The 20302-nt window shown below is 39.7% G+C and overlaps 1 protein-coding gene across 1 annotated transcript in view; it reads left to right on the plus strand.

Annotated features, from left to right (window-relative positions):
• The first annotated feature begins 6387 nt into the window (after positions 1-6387).
• Positions 6388-20302, plus strand: part of DIAPH2 (diaphanous related formin 2) — a 1085411-nt gene continuing 1071496 nt past the window's right edge. The window contains exon 1 of the mRNA XM_072744409.1: positions 6388-6465. Within this exon, the coding sequence (XP_072600510.1) occupies positions 6433-6465 (33 nt within the window). The 5' untranslated portion in view covers positions 6388-6432. The remainder of the gene's footprint in view (positions 6466-20302) is intronic.

Genomic DNA, 20302 nt, shown 5'->3' on the forward strand with positions numbered 1-20302 from the left:
CTTGAGAACTCAGCAGAAAAGCTCTAATATTTCAAATCTTTCCTATTCCCCTCATCCGTATTCTAAAACAAACCAAACAAAAAACAACTTGTGCCTGCCAGTTGGTGGCTTGACTTTAGACTAAGTTTAATCAATTAGCAGTTTCTCCAGTTGTCATCTGACCTCATTTACCTAGCTTGTAACCATAAGTCAGTACATTACTGAAGGTGAGACTCCAACAATGACCTTTTTGTTTTACTTAACTATAGGGACACAATAGCCAATCAGATCTACCTTCTCTTTCCATTATGACACAAACTGCATTGCTGTTGGCAACTGAAACCAATTTAAACTTTCCAGACTTAAAGCAGTGCTCCTCAAAGTATGGTTTGCAAACTTGTATACTGCAAGTAATTGTGATATTTGTAAAACTGCAGATTCTAGGGCCTGTTCTCAAAGATCTTGATAGAGTTGCTATAGGAAAGCCTTAGAATATGCCTTTTGACATGCTCCCCTTTGTGAATCTTACATTTACTAAATTGATTGATTATGTTAATAGAATTAGGGAATACCACCTAAGGTGTGCAGGGCCCAACTATTGTAGTAAAAGGCCAAGATGGAAATAATTCCATTTGCTGCTAACACATTTAATGTGAATAAGAATCACTCAAGAAGCTTGTTAAACATACATATTCCTCCAAAACCAAAGGAGGAATACGTATGTTTGGAGGTTCCACCTTCAAAACCAAAGGAATTATAATCATAGAGTGGGCGAGGGGATCTGTATGTTGAAAAGGCTCCCCCAGGTCATTCAGATATATTTTAACAGTTAAATCCCCTGCACTAGATCAGTTGCTTCAAGGTATCCAATAGCTGGCAGAATGAAAGAGGTTACTTGCAGAAGACCCAGACACTGTTCCCCATTATTGGGATCTACATACTTTAAAGGACAAAGCTATATACATTTTTAAGTGTTTAAGGGATACTTTAGACTGAATGTGGTTGGAGCAAAAATTAAGGGTTTTGGGGATGGAGGGAAAGCAAACATTTGCAATAGAACAAAAGAGGAGGGAAATAAAAGATACTATAGTGAAAAGTAGGTGATGACAGGTCCTTAGATGGGTAAGTGTTTCTGCATCTAGCTTCACCCCCTCTATATTCACAGTAAATAACCTACCTACTCCACATTATAAAGGGCTGAGGCTAAGGAGTTCTTTAAGGAAGAAACAAATACTCATGTGGATACAGTTGGGTTCTGTCCTCAGCCATTTTATTATTTTTTTAAATAATTTTTTATTGGGGGATCCCTGGGTGGTGCAGCGGTTTGGCACCTGCCTTTGGCCCAGGGCGCGATCCTGGAGACCCGGGATCGAATCACACGTCAGGCTCCCGGTGCATGGAGCCTGCTTCTCCCTCTGCCTGTGTCTCTGACTCTCTCTCTCTCTGTGTGACTATCATAAATAAATAAAAAATTAAAAAAATAATAATTTTTTATTGGTGTTCAATCTACCAACATACAGAATAACACCCAGTGCTCATCCCGTCAAGTGCCCCCCTCAGTGCCCGTCACCCATTCACCCCCACCCCCTGCCCTCCTCCCCTTCCACCATCCCTAGTTCGTTTCCCAGAGTTAGGAGTCTTTATGTTCTGTCTCCCTTTCTGATATTTCCCACACATTTCTTTTCCCTCCCCTTATATTCCCTTTCACTATTATTTATATTCTTCAAATGAATGAGAACATATAATGTTTGTCCTTCTCCGATTGACTTACTTCACTCAGTCCTCAGCCATTTTAACTAGTCCTATCAGTTCTGGCAAAATTAGCAGATTACCCTCTTCCTAGCTCCAGGAACAAAGTGGGACAGCAGTGAATAGACACAAAGCCATTTCACATTGCCACGTGTACTCTTACTGTGGAGGCCGAGAAAATTAAGGCCATTCCACTTTAAGTTCAGCGTTAGCACAAGTACAGCCATCCCAGGCCCCTGTAAATAAGAGCTGAACTTTACCTTACTTCAGTTACAGGAAGAAAACAGTTTACAGCTTAATATCCTAGAAAGCCCCATATTAGAATAAAAACAGAGCCCAAGCCAAGGGCAGAAAGCCCCTATTAGAATAAGAACAGAGCTCAATGCCCTTGAAAGCCCCATATCAGAATGTAAACAGAACTTGAGAAATTCCTCCATCCCTTCTGGAGGTCCCCTAGACCAGCCCTTAAAACTAAGCTAAAACCCACCTCGGGGTCCAAGTCCCTGCTCCACTGTGTCGGTTATACTTGGACCCAAGCTTGAGCTTGTAAATAAACCCTCGTGTGTTTGCATCGGTGTGGGCTCCATGGTGGTTTCTTGGATTCGCGATCTTGGGCACAACATTACACCATCTGCTATTACTCTGTAGTCATCAGTTGGAGTAACCTATTTAGGCATGCTCTCCTGGAAAAAAAGAACACTTCCATTCCATCTCACTGCCTATAACTTATGACTGTCTATTAATTCTCTCTCTCTTTTCCCTCTGGGTCTAGAAGGGTGTCTTAGAGGTACAGATGACAATTAAGTGGAAAGGTAAACAAATTTAAATCTACTATTGAGAATCATGATCAATAAGGAGCTCAGGACTAAAAGTAAGTATATTGTTGGACCCTGGCTCACGGGTGCCAACGTGTCCCGGTGGACGCCTCAGAGACTCAGACCCCAGACAGGCAGATGCAATTAGCAAGAGGGTTTATTGAACGTTTGCGCAAACGGGCTCTCCGCCTCCGAGGAGGAAGAGAGCCCCAATTAGCAATTACAGGTATCTTTTAAAGGCAAAGGGAAAAAAACCCGCTTAAAGACAAAAGTACCTCGGGAGTCACATAGCATTCAGGTTATTGATTTCTCAGAAGGTCAACATGAACCTATTCAGGGACATTCCAATCAGGGTGTGGGGGGAAATGGTTTTCTTATTATAAACAATGCTTTTAGTTGCTAAAATTTCAGGAAGGCGCCTGGATGGGCTGCCTCTGGATTAGGGCTGGTCCTAGTTATGGTGGTGGTGGGGGGGGTTCTTCAATATAAAATCTCTTCCTGTAGAGCCTGTTTCAATCTCCTGGTATAGATCATAATCCATCTCCAGGCTTTACAGCTCCAAACTCTCCACATGTCCAGATCCACAATTCTTTTTTTTTTTTTTAAGATTTTATTAATTCATTTGTGAGATGCAGAGACACGGGCAGAGAGAGAAGCAGGCTCTATGCAGAGAGCCCAAGGTGGGACTTGATCCCCGGACCCCAGGATCACCCCCTGGGCTGAAGGGAGGTGCTCAACTACTGAGGCACCCAGGTGTCCCCAGATCCAGAATTCTATCAGGTCCTCCACATCATCTAAATGTTACACTAGTGTATCTGACACTGTATATCAGAAAATAAACATTTTTCCTCCAAAACAATTTCTGTTAATGACATTACCATCCTTCCAATTAGAACTAAGTGTCAGGGCACCTGGGTGGCTCAATTAGTTAAGCATCTGTCTCTGGCTGGGGTCATAATCCCAGTGTCCTGGGATCCAGCCCCGCATCAGGCTCCCTGCTCAGTGGAAAGCCTGCTTCTCCCTCTCCCTCTGCTGCTTCCATTGCTTGTGCTCTTTCTCTGTCAAATAAATAAAATATGAAAGAAAGGAAAGAAAGAAAAGAAAGAAAGAAAGAAAGAAAGAAAGAAGAAAGAAAGAAAAGAAAGAAAGAAGAAAGAAAGAAAGAAAGAAAGAAAGAAAGAAAGAAAGAAAGAAAGAAAGAAACCTAAGGGTTGTCTTGAATTTCTCCCTTGACTTTATCCTTTACTTGCAGTTAAGACTTCAGACCATTGCTGCTCCAAGTAGCAATGACTAGGATGCCGAGGAACATAGAGGAAGGGCTGTTCAGGAGATAGTTTGATAGGCCTCACCTCCCTGAACATTGAAGAAACCCCCGCCCCGCCCCCCATGAGTAGGACCAGCCCTAATCCAGAGGCAGCCCATCCCTGCGCCTTCCTGGAATTTAAGCAACAAAAAACATTCTGTTTGTCCGAGATAAGAAAACCATTCCCCCCCACGCCCTGACTGAAATGTCCCTGAACAGGTTCATGTTGACCTTCTGAGAAATCAATAACCTGGATGCTATACTACTCCCGCGGTTTCTTTGCCTTTAAGCGTTTTTTTTTGCCTTTAAAAGATGCCTGTAATTGCTAATCGGGGCTCTCCTCCACCTCTGAGGCGGAGAGCCCGTTTGCACAAACGTTCAATAAACCCTCTTGCTAATTGCATCTGCCTGTCTGGGGTCTGAGTCTCTGGGGCGTCCACCGGGACACGTTGGCACCCGTGAGCCAGGGTCCAACAAACATATAATAGCAACAGTCTCCTTCACATCTTCACTTACAGGCTTCCAGTACCCCTCCTCCTAATTCTTCCTACCCATAGACTTGTTACTCCCCTGTCCAAAAACCCTCACTTGCTCCTCAATCTTACCTTCAAGCCCTCCTCCCACACATAAAATGATTTTTTTTTTTTTTTTAGCTTTCTTCTACTATTCTTCTACGTATAACTTAAACTTTGGCCAAATTATACCATTCCTTCTTTCCTGAGCAAGTCCCTCGTTTCTCTCGCTTAAAGTTTTCACTAATGTCCTTCCCATTGTTTGAAAATTTCTTTCCCCTCCATCTGTCAAATCCTTATTCATTCCTCAGGGTCCAGCTGCAACTCTACCTCCTTCACCTTTCAAATAAATGCATTCTTTCCTTCTTTGGTATTAGAAGCACTTTGTATTTTAATGTTGCTTATCACATTCTGCCTTACTTTTTTTTTCCCACTGAGAGGATGGAATGCTTGTATTTCCACATAATGACTAACAGTGCCTTTTCTATAGTAATTATTTTTATATTGTGTTGGATGAATGAATTTTTTTCTTCCTCAACTTTGATAGAAATTCCCTAAATGAAGCCTACTTTTACTAATAAAGAGAAGCTGTCATTCCAGCACATGTCTTGGTCTCTTTCTGTCTGTGCTTGCCCCTCTCTATTCCTACATCTTAGCTCTTTCTGTCTCTGCTTTCTCCATCTTTGTCTCTCTCTGTGTGTACTCACCCTTTCCCTTCCTCTATCTGGCACTGTCAAACTGTCTCTTTTTTTCACGGTATTTTTATTGTTAGTATGTCTTTGATGTTTTCCTTGCATTGTCTTTCTCTGTCCATTTCTGTTTCTCTGACACCCTGTTCCCTTCTTACCTAGAAGCCAATCTCTGAAGCTCTTTTTTTAAAAAAGATTTTATTTATTTATTAATTCCTGAGAGACGCAGAGACATAGGCAGAGGGAGGAGAATCAGGTTCTATGCAGGAGCCCGATGTGGGACTTGATCCTGGAACTCCAGGATCACATCCTAAGCCGAAGGCAGATGCTCAACTGCTGAGCCACCCAGGCTTCCCATCTGAAGCTCTTTCAAAGCCTCCGTTATACTATAACTTAAAGGGCAGTATTATTTGGACTTTTCAGGTTGGAACTCAGAAGTCTAAAGTCTGAAAACTTTACAGCTTTGGGGAAAATTAACTTTCAGGGGTCAGATGACCTCAGTGTCTGTGGTGAAGTGTCTGAACAGAAGTTTACAGATACTCTGAATTCTTAATTTATGTGATAAGACGTAAAGGTTTAAAAGGTGACCCACAACAGCTAATCGGGATAACAATGCTAATTACTCTAATTGGCTTCAATGATAAAGACATGTTGGAAAGCAAACAAAAAGTTCTAGAAAATCATGGACCACTTGGCACCTTGCTCAGGAGACTCTAAGCTTTCATATATAAATATAAATATAAATGAATTGAAACTAAAAACACAATAATAATAATGATGCAAACTATTGTTTCAATATGTACTGTGAGACAAATGTCTTATACACACTAATTCATTTAATCTCCAAACATTTCACGGAGGTGAAAACTCAGGTCGAGTGTGATTAACTTCATGTTCAGTCATCCTTAGGAGGGGAGCTATATTTAAAACTAGGTGCTGTTTGATTACAAAGCCTGGGCTCCTAAACTGTACAGTTTTTTTGTTTGTTTGTTTTTTGTTTTTTCAGATTTGGCAGGTCTTAAGAATACCTGGTTACTCATTAACCCTTCTGATTCCTTAACCCCTACGCTAGATTTACCAAATCCTAGGGCAAGGGCCTGGGAGTCTGTTTAAAAAATGACTAAGGTGATTCTTAATATCCTGCCTGTTGGGGAAACAGAGCATTCCACTAAATAGCTTCCCCAGCCATGATATAAAGGAGGAAAAAGTTCCATTTCCCTGGTAGTGGTACTCCTTGTCCCACTCTCCTCCATTCAGTGCCTTGCCTAGCCTTTCCTCCCCAGAGAATCAAAATTAGCCTCAGACTCTTCAATCTATTGTTTAAATGTCCAGAAGTACCCACTCTAGCAACATGTAAACTTTCACGTGAATTTTGACCAAAGTCAATGAGGAAATGGAGCTTTATTGGTGGCATGAGAGTAAGTAGAAGAGTGTGCTGTATTTATGTGGGGGGAAGGGGAATGGGGATGTTAGATGCTTCCTGATGCTCTTAAAATCATGCCATGTGGGAGACTCACGTTAGTAAAGCTCAGCCTTTATTATATAAAACAATTTTTCTTTGAATTAATAGAATGTACCTAATGCTAATTGGAAACGCCAAGAAAATGTACAGGCTGCAAATAACAAAATAACATTGACTTACTATGTATTGATTGTCAGGCCCTATGTTCAATGATTTACATGAATCTTCTAATTGAATACTTACAATAAACATGTGAAGTAACTAGTTATCTACATTTTACAGATGACATGAGGCTCAGAGAAATTACTAGTCCAAGACCTAAGATTCCAACTTAGGTTTGTTTGACTGCAGTTTATGCCCTGAACACCGTGGCACAGACTCTGCTACAAACAGATCAAAGAAAGATTTAGGAAAATTCACTGATAGCAGATCTTTTTTATTTATTTTTTATTTTTTTTTATTTATTTATGATAGGCACACAGTGAGAGAGAGAGAGAGGCAGAGACATAGGCAGAGGGAGAAGCAGGCTCCATGCACCGGGAGCCCGACGTGGGATTCGATCCCGGGTCTCCAGGATCACGCCCTGGGCCAAAGGCAGGCGCTAAACCGCTGCGCCACCCAGGGATCCCTGATAGCAGATCTTTAATTAAATTTTAAAAAAGGATGTTTTAGGAATTCTAGGTGTTTTGAAAAATATTTGGAGATTATCACTTTGGAGGAAAGCACAGGTTCTTCCAACCAAAATATTCCCTGGTGTTTCAGAGTCACTGATTTAATCCAATATGGCATTTCCTGTGTTCTTACCATCCTAGGTTTATCAGAAACTAATTCCTTTAGTTGGTTAGAATACCACTTGGAGCAATTGCTTCAAACTCACTATGAATTCAGAATCTCTTTTCTGAGTCATCAGAACCCAGTTTCTCAAACTCATAGCCTTTAAGATTCATATTCTTTTTTTTTTTTTTTAAAGATTCATATTCTTAAAAACTTTACTTTGTGGTGGATAAGGATTCCCCAAAATAGAATGACAAGAAAAGGAAGCATGAGGATATTTTTTCCTTTCTTGAATTCTCACATTTAAAAAAATTTTCTTCCCATTATGCCAGAACAGATAATAGAGTTGTACAATATAACAACAAAAAATACCTTTCAACTGGAAGTACAAGATATTTGACAAATATGTATAAGTAGCTTGTCAACATTTCTTTTCATCTCATAAAGCTCTACCAAAATTATATATTTTTAAATAAAAGCCTAGCAATTTTCAAATATCTGACTACTCAGAATCCTTTTCTTTTCTTTTTTTTTTAAGATTTTATTTATTTATTCATGAGAGACACACAGAATGAGAGAAGCAGAGACACAGGCAGAGAGAGAAGCAGGCTCCATGCAGGGATCCTGACGTGGGAATGGATCCCGGGTCTCCAGTGTCACACCCTGGGCTGAAAGCAGCACTAAACCACTGAGCCACCTGGGCTGCCCTCTTTTCTTTTACCAAAACTGTACAGATAAGAATTAGATTTAAAAAAAAAAATTTTTTTTAAATTTATGATAGTCACACAGAGAGAGACAGAGAGGCAGAGACATAGGCAGAGGGAGAAGCAGGCTCCATGCACCGGGAGCCCAACGTGGGATTCAATCCCGGGTCTCCAGGATCGCGCCCCGGGCCAAAGGCAGGCGCCAAACCGCTGCGCCACCCAGGGATCCCGAATTAGATTTTTATTAAAGAATTCAGCTTTTAAAAATTAAGTGATTAAAAAAAAAATTAAGTGATTTATAAAAATAGCTAAAATTTATAAAATAAATTTTATAAAATAAAATTTATAAAAACTTACTGCATGAATCATGAACTGATTTATACATTAGTAACTTTACATAAGGGAAGAGGAACGGTTTTTAATATATGCCTGATGTTGACTTTTTACAAAATTATTTTTACTTTTAACAAAGCAATACACAAACTGGGTGCATATTTAATCAGTAAAGAATGGCTACTCCTCTTTCCCACAGATCTATTCCCAGTAGGCAATTGTTTTAGAATATTTTGGATTTTAGTTCCTTTGTGAACTCATATGCTAAGCTAATACTTCCTATAATAAATCTCATACTCCTCATTCAGCTATACATACTATGAACATTTTGCCAATATTACTTCATCTAGAACTCTTTTCCATCTTTTTTCCCCTAGAATTTCTTCCATTTTTAATTAAAGATTTTATTTATTTATTTATTTGGCAGAGAGAGAGAGAGTGAGAGAGAGCAAGCAGAGGGAGCAGCAGAGGGAGAGAAAGAAGCAGGTTCCCCGCTGAGCAGGGAGCTCCATCCCAGGATTTTGGGATTATGCCTTGAGCTGAAGGCTGAAACTTGACCGACTAAGCCACCTGGGTGCCCCTCCTAGAGTTTCTCCTTATTTCGGGTTTTATCTCCCTAGCTGACTAGTCTCTGGGAAAGGGATCAAGGGTAACTTTTAGTTCCAATGTCTAGCTTTTCTATGCCTTTCTCAATGCCTGGAAACTCTATGCCTTTGTTCTGTTGTTTGCAAAGGAAACAAGGTTGCTGGGAACACAGGAGATAAGGTGGAATTTGTAATGTTGGGCCATTTTCTTCATACTTGGCATTTATTAGGGTTTTTTTTTTTCAAATTTTTATTGAAATTCCAGGTATAGTGTAATACTGGTATCAGGAGTAGAATTTAGTGATACATCACTTACATATAATACCCAGTGCTCATCATAACAAGTGGCCTCCTTAAGACCCATCACTCATTTAGCCCATCCTTACTCACCTCCCTCCATCAACCCTCAGTTTGTTCTCTATCAGAGTCCCTTATTAGAGTCCCTTAGGTTTGCTTTCCTCCTCTTTTTTCCCCCTTCCCATATGTTCATCTCTTTTATTTCCTAAATTCCATATATGGGTGAAATGATATATTTGTCCTTCTCTGACTTATTTTGTTTAGCATAATATACTCTAGCTCCATCTATGTCATTGCAAATGGCAACATTTCATTCTTTTTATGGCTGAGTAATATTCCAGTGTGTGTGTACATGTGTGTATCACAACTCCTTTATCCATTCATCAGTTGATGGATATTTGAGCTGTCTTTATAACATGATTATTGTAGATAATGCTGCTATTAAACATCTGAGTGCATGTACCCCTTCAAATATGTATTTTTATAATACTGTGGGTAAATACCTAATACTGTAATTGCTGGATCATAGGTAGTTCTATTTTTAACTTTTGGGGACCCTCCATACGGTTTGGAGAGTGGCTGCACCAGTTTGCATTCCCACTAACAGTTAACAGGGTTCCCCTTTCTCCACATCCTTGCCAAAATCTGTTGTTTCCCTAATTTTAGCCATTCTGACAGTTGTGAGGTGGTATCTCATCATGGCTTTGATTTTTATGATTGACATACAGTGTATTGCATATATTTAAAGTGCACAATTTGACAAGTTTCAAAATACATATACACCCATGAAAAACCATCACTATAATCAAAGTAATGAACACATTCCTTACTCCAAAATGTTTTCTCATATTCTCCTGCCTCTCCCTGTACCCCTTTCCCCAGTCCAGAAGCCACTGATTGGCTTTTGACACCACAGATTAGTTGACATTTTCTATATTTCTAAATAAATGGAAACATACAATATGTGATTGGCTTCTTTTGCTCAGTATATTCATTTTGAAATTTATCCATATTGTTGGGTAATGCTTAATTCTTTCATTTGGGTTGCTGAGTGCCTGTCCATTGAATGGATATACAATAATTAGCTTATCCATTAACCTCTTGATGAACATTTGGATTGTTTCCAGTTTTTAGCAATTATAAATAATTCTGTTATGAACATTTATGTATAAGTCTTTGCCTGAACATGTTTCCTTTTCTCTTGGGTAAATACATAGAAGTGGAATGGCTCAATGGTAATGGTACGTGTCTGTATAACTTCTTAAAAATCTGCCAAACTATTTTTCCAAGTAACTGTACACTTTTATATTTATATATACAATGGAGGAATTTTAATTCCTTCACATTCTTGCAGTTAGTATAATCAGTCTTTCTTTTTCTTCTAAGATTTTATTTAATTTCAAGTTAGTTAACATATAGTATAGTACTGGTTTCAAGAGTAGGATTTAGTGATTCATCACTTTACATATAACACTTAGTGCTCATCACAAGTGCCCTCTTTAGTCCCCATTACCCATTTAGCCAATTCCCCCACCCATACGCCTCCAGTAACTCTGTTTGTTTCCTGAGGTTAAGAGTTTCTTATAGTTTGCCTATCTCTCCGTTCTTACCTTATTTTATTTTTCCTTCCCTTTCCCTATGCTCAGTTGTTTCACTTCTTAAATTCTACATATGAGTGCAATCATATAGTATTTGTCTTTAGCTGACTTAATTTCATGTAGCATAATACATGGCTCCATCCACATCATAGCAAATGGCAAGATTTCATTCTTTTCGATGGTTGAGTATATTCTATTTTTTATATATGCCATATCTTCTTTATCCATTCATCAATCAGTGGGCATTTGGATTCTTTTCATATTTAGCTATTGTTGATAGTAGCTGCGATAAACATTGGAGTGCAAATGCTCCTTCAAATCACTATTTTTGTATCCTCTGGATAAATACTTTGCAGTGCAATTGTTGGGTCATAAGGTAGTTCTATTTTTAACATTTTGAGGAAGCTCCATACTGTTTTCCAGGGTGGCTGCACCAGTTTGCACTCCCATCAACAGTGTAAGAGGGTTCTCCTTTCTCTACATCCTCACCAACATCTCTTGTTTCTTGAATTAATTTTAGCCATTTTGAGGTGGTATCTCATTGTAGTTTTTATTTGTATTTCCCTGATGATGAGTAATGTCCATTTTTTCATGTGTCAGCCATTTTTATGTCTTCTTTGGATAAATGTCTATTCATGTCTTCTGACCATTCCTTAGTTGGATTATTTTTTCGGTGTTGAATTTTATGAGTTCTTTATATATTTTGGATACTAGCCATTTATGTGATAAATCATTTGCAAATATCTTCTCCCATTCCATTGGTTGCCTTTTAGTTTTGTTGTTTCATTTGCTGTGAAGAAGCTTTTTATCTTGATAGAGTCTCCGTAGTTCATGTTTGCTTTTGTTTCCATCGTCTCCACAGATGAGTCTAATAAGAAGTTACAATGGCCAAGGTCAAATAGGTTGCTGCTTATGTTCCCCTCTAGGATTTTGAAAGTTTCCTATTTTACATTTAGTTCTTTCATCCATTTTGAATTTATTTTTGTGTATGGTGTAAGAAAGTGGTCCAGTTTCAGTCTTCTATAAGTTGCTGTCCAGTTTTCCAACACTATTTGCGGGAGAGACTGTCTTATTTCCATTATATATTCTTTCCAGCTTTGCCAAAGATTAGTTGACCATAGAGTTGTGGGTCTATTTCTGAGTTCTTTATTCTGTTCCTTTAAGTGTCTGTTTTTGTACTAGTATTGTACTGTCCTGATGATTACAGCTTTGTCATACAGCTTTAAGTCTGGAGTTGTATTGCCTCCAGCATTGGTTTTCTTTTTCACATTAATTTGGCTACTCAACGTCTTTTCTGGTTCCATACATATTTTAGAATTGTTTGTTTCAGCTTTGTGAATAATGTTGCTGTTATTTCAATAGGTATTGCATAGAATGTGTAGATTGCTATGGGTAGCATAGACTTTTAACAATATTTTTCTTCCAATCCATATATATGGGATGTTTTTCCTTTTTTTGTGTCTTAATCAATATATTTCATAAGTGTTCTATAGTTTTTCATTATATAGATCTTTTACCTCTTTGGTAAATGCAACAAATTTCTGTAAGTTGATTTTTATATCATATGACTTTGCTGAATTCATGTATTAGTTCTACCACTGCTTTAGTGGAGTCCTTTAGGTTTTCTACATAGAGTTTCATGTCCTCTGTGCAGATTAAAAGTTTGACTTCTTTGCAAAATAGGATGCTTATTTCTATTTGCTGCCTGATTGCTGAGACTTCCAGTGCTGCATTGAACAACACTAGTGAGAGTGGACATCCCTGTCATGTCCTTGACCTTAGGGGAAAAGCTCTCAGTTTTTCCCCATTGAGAATGATAGTAGCTGTGGTTCTTTCGTATATTGCCTTTTAAGATATGTTCCTTCTAACCCTCCTTTCTTGAGGGTTTTTATCAAGAAAGTATGCTTTATTTTATCAAATGCTTTTTCTGCATCTAGAATGATCACTCTTTTTAATTTTAATCATTCTAATAGGTACCAAATAGTATCCCATTGTGGCTTATGTAGTATTTCCCAGATGAGTAATGTTATTAAGCAACTTTTCATGTACTTATTAGTCACCCTTATACCTCCTTGAGTGAAGTTTCTGTTTAAATTATATTCCTATTTTCTCAGGGGTCTCAAGAACTCCTTCAAGCATGCTACTTTAACAGAAGGATTTACAAGACTCAAACAGGTTTTATTCATGGTTAGCATTTCTTACAGAAGAAGTATACACAGCAAGAGCAATAGGAACAAGATATCCATTGCATGGATTAGAGTGATTAGACACAGGTTTCCACATCCTTTCCCATCTGCAGTCACATATTATATACTTTTTCACTGGCTGTGAAGTGCAGGGACATATGTGGAGACTGTACAGTGAAGCCCATTCAAATCTCAGAGTCCAAGGCTTTTATGGAGGGTTGCACCCATAGGTACATCGTAATATGCAACTAGGTATAATAATCAAAACTCATGACCCCAATGATGAAATCATGTGCATATCATCAGTCTCAACATTTGTGAAAAGCAAGTCTTACAAGATAATGTAACATGGCCCTTTGATCCAAGTGTATACAATAAAATCATCAATCGTTAACAGAAAGAATCATCAAATATAACATTCCCAGAGGTTGTACAATGATTAGTACTGGCTCCAAGCTCTCGTGGAGATGTGTGAGGGGTGAGCAATAAGACCTGCAGTGTTAAGTCTTTTCTCATACCCATTTTATTATTGGGTTGTTAGTTTGCTTATTTTAGGAATTCTTAATATATCCTGTTACAATCCCTTATCAAATATATGGTTTGTAAAGATTTTTCCCCAGTTTTTGGTTTGTCCTTTTATTCTCCTAACAGTATCTTTTGAAAAGCAGCAATTTTTGATATTGGTGAAGTAAATTTTATCAATTTGTTCTTTTATGTATTGTGTTTTGGATATCATTTCTAAGAAATCTTTGCAAAACCTAAGATTTAAAATATGTTTTTCATGTTTCCTTCTAGTATTTTTATAGTTTCAGGTTTTTACACCTAGGTCTATGATTCATTTTGAGTTAAGTTTTGTAGATGGTTTGACCTGAAGTATTTTAAAGCAAATCTTTGATATCAGATCTTTTTTTTAATACATTAATATTTATTGGTGTTCAATTTACCAACATACAGAAAAACACCCAGTGTTCATCCCGTCAAGTGTCCCCCTCAGTGCCCGTCACCCATTCCCCCCCCACCTCCCTCCCTCCTCCCCTTCCACCACCCCTCATTCGTTTCCCAGAGTTAGGAGTCTTTATGTTCTGTCTCCCTTCCTGATATTTCCCACACATTACTTTTCCCTTCCTTTATATTCCCTCTCACTATTATTTATATTCCCCAAATGAATGAGAACATACACTGTTTGTCCTTCTCCGATTGACTTACTTAACTCAGCATAATACCCTCCAGTTCCATCCACGTTGAAGCAAATGGTGGGTATTTGTCGTTTCTAATGGCTGAGTAATATTCAATTGTATACATAAACCACATCTTCTTTATCCATTCATCTTTCGATGGACACCAAGGCTCCTTCCACAGTTTTGCTATTGTGGACATTGCTGCTAGAAACATCGGGGTGCAGAAGTCCCAGCGTTTCATTGCATCTGAATCTTTGGGGTAAATCCCCAGCAGTGCAATTGCTAGCTCATAGGGCAGATCTATTTTTAGCTCTTTGAGGAACCTCCACGCAGTTTTCCAGAGTGGGTGCACCAGTTCACATTCCCACCAACAGTGTAAGAGGATTCCCTTTTCTACACATCCTCTCCAACATTTGTGATTTCCTGCCTTGTTAATTTTCCCCATTCTCACTGGTGTGAGGTGGTATCTCATGGTGGTTTTGATTTGTATTTCCCTGATGGCAAGTGATGCAGAGCATTTTCTCATGTGCATGTTAGCCATGTCCATGTCTTCCTCTGTGAGATTTCTCTTCATGTCTTCTGCCCATTTCATGAAAGGACTGTTTGTTTCTTTGCTGTTGAGTTTAATAAGTTCTTTATAGATTTGGGAAACTAGCCCTTTATCTGATATGTCATTTGCAAATATCTTCTCCCATTCTGTAGGTCATGGTGAATAATTTTCTTAATCTGTTGTTGGATCCTATTGGCTAGTATCTTGTTGAGAATTTTTGCATCCATGTTCACCAGGTTCCATTCTCTTCATGTCTTTTGCCCATTTCATGAAAAGACTGTTTGTTTCTTTGGTGTTGAGTTTAATAAGTTCTTTATAGATTTTGGAAACTAGCCCTTTATCTGATATGTCATTTGCAAATATCTTCTCCCATTTTGTAGGTTTAGTTTTGTTGACTGTATCCTTTGCTGTGCAAAAGCTTCTTATCTTGATGAAGTCCCAATTGTTCATTTTTGCTTTTCTTTCTTTTGCCTTTGTGGATGTATCTTGCTAGAAGTTACTGTGGCCAAGTTCAAAAAGGGTGTTGCCTGTGTTCTCCTCTAGGATTTTGATGGAATCTTGTCTCACATTTAGATCTTTCATCCATTTTGAGTTTATCTTTGTGTATGGTGCAAGAGAGTGGTCCAGTTTCATTCTTCTGCATGTGGATGTCCAATTTTCCCAACACCATTTATTGAAGAGACTGTCTTTCTTCCAATGGATACTCTTTCCTCCTTTATCGAATATTAGTTCACCATACATTTCAGGGTCCACTTCTGGGTTCTCTATTCTGTTACATTGATCTATGTGTCTGTTTTTGTGCCAGTACCACACTGTCTTGATGACCACAGCTTTGTAGTACAACCTGAAATCTGGCATTGTGATGCCCCCAGCTATGGTTTTCTTTTTTAAAATTCCCCTGGCTATTCAGGGTCTTTTCTGATTCCACACAAATCTTAAAATAATTTGTTCTAACTCTCTGAAGAAAGTCCATGGTACTTTGATAGGGATTGCATTAAACGTGTAAATTGCCCTGGGTAACATTGACATTTTCACAATATTAATTCTGCCAATCCATGAGCATGGAATATTTTTCCATCTCTTTGTGTCTTCCTCAATTTCTTTCAGAAGTGTTCTATAGTTTTTAGGGTATAGATCCTTCACCTCTTTGGTTAGGTTTATTCCTAGGTATCTTTTGCTTTTGGGTGCAATTGTAAATGGGATTGACTCCTCAATTTCTCTTTCTTCAGGCTCATTGTTAGTGTATAGAAATGCCATTGATTTCTGGGAATTGATTTTGTATCCTGCCACGCTACCAAATTGCTGTATGAGTTCTAGCAATCTTGGGGTGGAGGCTTTTGGGTTTTCTATGTAGAGTATCATGTCATCAGCGAAGAGGGAGAGTTTGACTTCTTCTTTGCCAATTTGAATGCCTTTAATGTCTTTTTGTTGTCTGATTGCTGAGGCGAGGACTTCCAGAACTATGTTGAACAGGAATGGTGAGAGTGGACATCCCTGTCTTGTTCCTGATCTTAGGGGAAAGGCTCCCAGTGCTTCCCCATTGAGAATGATATTTGCTGTGGGCTTTTCGTAAATGGCTTTTAAGATGTCGAGGAAAGTTCCTTCTATCCCAACACTCTGAAGTGTTTTGATCAGGAATGGATGCTGTATTTTGTCAAATGCTTTCTCTGCATCTAATGAGAGGATCAGAAGGTTCTTGGTTTTTCTCTTGCTGATATGATGAATCACATTGATGGTTTTACGAGTGTTGAACCAGCCTTGTGTCCCAGGGATAAGTCCCACTTGGTCATGGTGAATAATTTTCTTAATGTGTTGTTGGATCCTATTGGCTAGTATCTTGTTGAGAATTTTTGCATCCATGTTCATCAGGGATATTGGTCTGTAATTCTCCTTTTTGGTGGGGTCTTTGTCTGGTTTTGGAATTAAGGTGATGCTGGCCTCATAGAACGAATTTGGAAGTACTCCATCTCTTTCTATCTTTCCAAACAGCTTTAGTAGAATAGGTATGATTTCTTCTTTAAACGTTTGATAGAATTCCCCTGGGAAGCCATCTGGCCCTGGACTCTTGTGTCTTGGGAGGTTTTTGATGACTGCTTCAATTTCCTCCCTGGTTATTGGCCTGTTCAGGTTTTCTATTTCTTCCTGCTCCAGTTTTGGTAGTTTGTTGCTTTCCAGGAATGCGTCCATTTCTTCTAGATTTCCTAATTTATTGGCGTACAGCTGTTCATAATATGTTTTTAGAATCGTTTGTATTTCCTTGGTGTTGGTAGTGATCTCTCCTTTCTCATTCATGATTTTATTAATTTGAGTCTTCTCTCTCTTCTTTTTAATGAGGTTGGCTAATGTTTTATCTATCTTATTAATTCTTTCAAAGAACCAACTCCTGGTTCTGTTGATCTGTTCAACAGTTCTTTTGGTCTCGATATCATTTAGTTCTGCTCGAATTTTAATTAACTGTCTTCTTCTGCTGGGGGTGGGGTCTATTTGTTGCTTTACTCTAGTTCCTTTATGTGCAAGGTGAGCTTTTGAATTTGAGTTCTTTCCAGTTTTTGAATGGATGCTTGTATTGTGATGTATTTCCCCCTCAGGACTGCTTTTGCTGCGTCCCAAAGATTTTGAATGGTTGTATCTTCATTCTCATTAGTTTCCATAAATCTTCTCAATTCTTCCTTAATTTCCTGGTTGACCCTTTCATCTTTTAGCAGGATGGTCCTTAACCTCCACGTGTTTGTGGTCCTTCCAAACTTCTTGTGATTAAGTTCTAATTTCAAGGCATTATGGTCTGAGAATATACAGGGGACTATCCCGATCTTTTGGTATCGGTTCAGACCCGATTTGTGACCCAGGATGTGGTCTATTCTGGAGAAAGTTCCATGTGCACTTGAGAAGAATGTGTATTCAGTTGAGTTTGGATGTAAAGTTCTGTAGATATCTGTGAAATCCATCTGGTCCAGTGTATCATTTAAAGCTCTCATTTCTTTGGATATGTTGTGCTTAGAAGACCTATCTAGTATAGAAAGAGCTAGATTGAAGTCACCAAGTATAAGTGTATTATTATCAAAGTATTTCTTCAGTTTGGTTATTAACTGGTTTAAATATTTGGCAGCTCCCACATTCGGGGCATATATATATTGAGGATTGTTAAGTCCTCTTGTTGGATAGATCCTTTGAGTATGAGATAGTGTTCCTCTTCATCTCTCTGTATTTTCTTCGGGGTAAATTTTAATTTATCTGATATGAGGATGGCTACCCCTGCTTTCTTTTGAGGACCATTTGAATGGTAAATGGTTCTCCAACCTTTTATTTTCAGGTTGTAGGTGTCCTTCTGTCTAAAATGAGTCTCTTGTAGACAGCAAATAGATGGGTCCTGCTTTTTTATCCAGTCTGAAACCCTACGCCTTTAGATGGGGTCATTAAGCCCATTCACGTTCAGAGTTACTATTGACAGATATAAGTTTAGTGTCATCATGATATCTATTCAGTCCTTGTTTTTGTGGATTGTTCCACTGAACTTCTTCTTAAAGGGGAATTTTAAGAGTCCCCCTTAAAATTTCTTGCAGAGCTGGTTTGGACGTCACATATTCTTTCAGTTCCTTCCTGTCTTGGAAGCTCTTTATTTTTCCTTCCATTTTGAATGAGAGCCTTGCTGGATAAGGTATTCTTGGTTGCATGTTCTTCTCCTTTAGGACCCTGAATATATCCTGCCAGCCCTTTCTGGCCTGCCAGGTCTCTGTGGAGAGGTCTGCTGTTACCCTAATATTCCTCCCCATAAAAGTCAGGGACTTTTTTTCTCTTGCTGCTTTAAGGATCTTCTCCTTATCTTTGGAATTTGCAAGCTTAACTATTAAATGTCGAGGTGTTGAACGGTTTTTGTTGATTTTAGGGGGTGATCTCTCTATTTTCTGGATCTGAATGCCTGTTTCCCTTCCCAGATTTGGAAAGTTTTCAGCTAGGATTTGTTCAAATACATATTCTGGCCCTCTGGCCCTTTCAGCGCCCTCGGGAACCCCAATTAGACGTAGGTTTTTCTTCCTAAGTCTCTCATTTATTTCCCTTAATCTATCCTCATGGTCTTTTAATTGCCTCTCCCTTTTTTCCTCAGTTTCCCTCTTTGCCATCAACTTGTCTTCTATGTCACTCACTCGTTCTTCCACCTCGTTAAGCCTCGTCGTTAGGACTTCTAGCTTGGATTGCATCTCATTTAATTGATTTTTAATTTCTGCCTGATTGGATCTAAATTCTGCAGTCATGAAGTCTCTTGAGTCCTTTATGGTTTTTTCTAGAGCCACCAGTAGCTGTATAGTAGTGCTTCTGAATTGGCTTTCTGACATTGAATTGTAATCCAGATTTTGTAACTCTGTGGGCGAGAGTACTGTTTCTGATTCTTTGTTTTGAGGTTAGGTTTTCCTTCTAGTCATTTTGCTCAGTGCAGAGTGGCCAAAAACAAGTTGTATTGGGAAAAGGAGAAAAAGAGAGAGAAGGAAAGAAAAGAGAAAAAGAAAAAAGAGAAAGAAGAAAAAAAGGGGAAAAAGAGAAGAAAAAGAGAAAGAAAAAGAAAGAAAGGAGAAAAAAAGGGGGTGTGTGAGAAGGAATCAGAAATCAAAAAGAAAGAAAAAAATACAAGACAAAACAAAACAAAAAAACATAAAAACACGTGGGAGTATCTTCTGATTCTGTATATTTTAAGTCCCTCGACTTCCCCTGGAACTGGTCCGTGTCGCTGGTCTTCTGGGGGAGGGGCCTGCTGTGCTGATTTTCAGGTGTTAGCACTTGGGGGAGCTGCTCTGCCCCCTGCCTGGTGCAGGGCTCATTGGGTTTGTTTACCCCGTGAGGCCCCAGGAGGAACACCCCAGTGGCGGGAGCAGCTCTGGAAACATGGATTCAGCCCCCGCAGTAACTCAGGGGCTCTCCGTCTGCAGGGCCTGGGGGCTCCGTGGCAGGGCCGCTGATCTGCTCAGGTTGGGGCAGGAGTGTCCTTGCTGTCCTGGGCCTCCCGGTCTCTGTCTGTCCCGGGGGGAGGCCGGATCCTGGGCTGTGTCCCGGCGCTCTGTGCTTTGGCCCCTTCGCTGTTGTTTTCGCGCTCCCGGCCGGCAGCCCCCTCCGCGGAGCTGCCACCCGAGCCCCCCCAAGCTGCTCCGGGAGCCAAGCAGCCCCCTCCGGGGAGCCGCCGCCCGAGCCCCTCCGAGCTGCTCCGGGTCCCTCTGTGTGCGCTGCAGCCCTTAGGGAGCTCGGCGCACTCTCCTGGGCGCGCCGCAGGTGTCTGTTAACCTCCTAGGGAGCCCGAGGGCATCCCCGCCCTCCTGGGTCCTGCTTTAACTCCCTGCAAGCCCCTTTCCGCCCGGGAAGGTTGGTGCAGCTCCTGCTCCTCCGGGACGGGGCTCCCCTGTCCTGGGGACACTCGCCCCGGCCTCAGCCCGGCTCCTGGGGGGCCCCTCCCCCTTGGAGGCCTTTTGTCTCTTTATTTCTTTTTTCCCGTCTTCCTACCTTGATAGAAGGGCGAACTCTTCTCACTGTAGCATTCCAGCTAGTCTGTCTTTAAATCTCAGGCCGAATTCGTAGATTTTCAGGATGATTTGAAGGTTATCTAGG

Source organism: Vulpes vulpes, chromosome X (genome assembly GCF_048418805.1).
Source record: "Vulpes vulpes isolate BD-2025 chromosome X, VulVul3, whole genome shotgun sequence".
Classification (NCBI taxonomy): Eukaryota; Metazoa; Chordata; class Mammalia; order Carnivora; family Canidae; genus Vulpes; species Vulpes vulpes.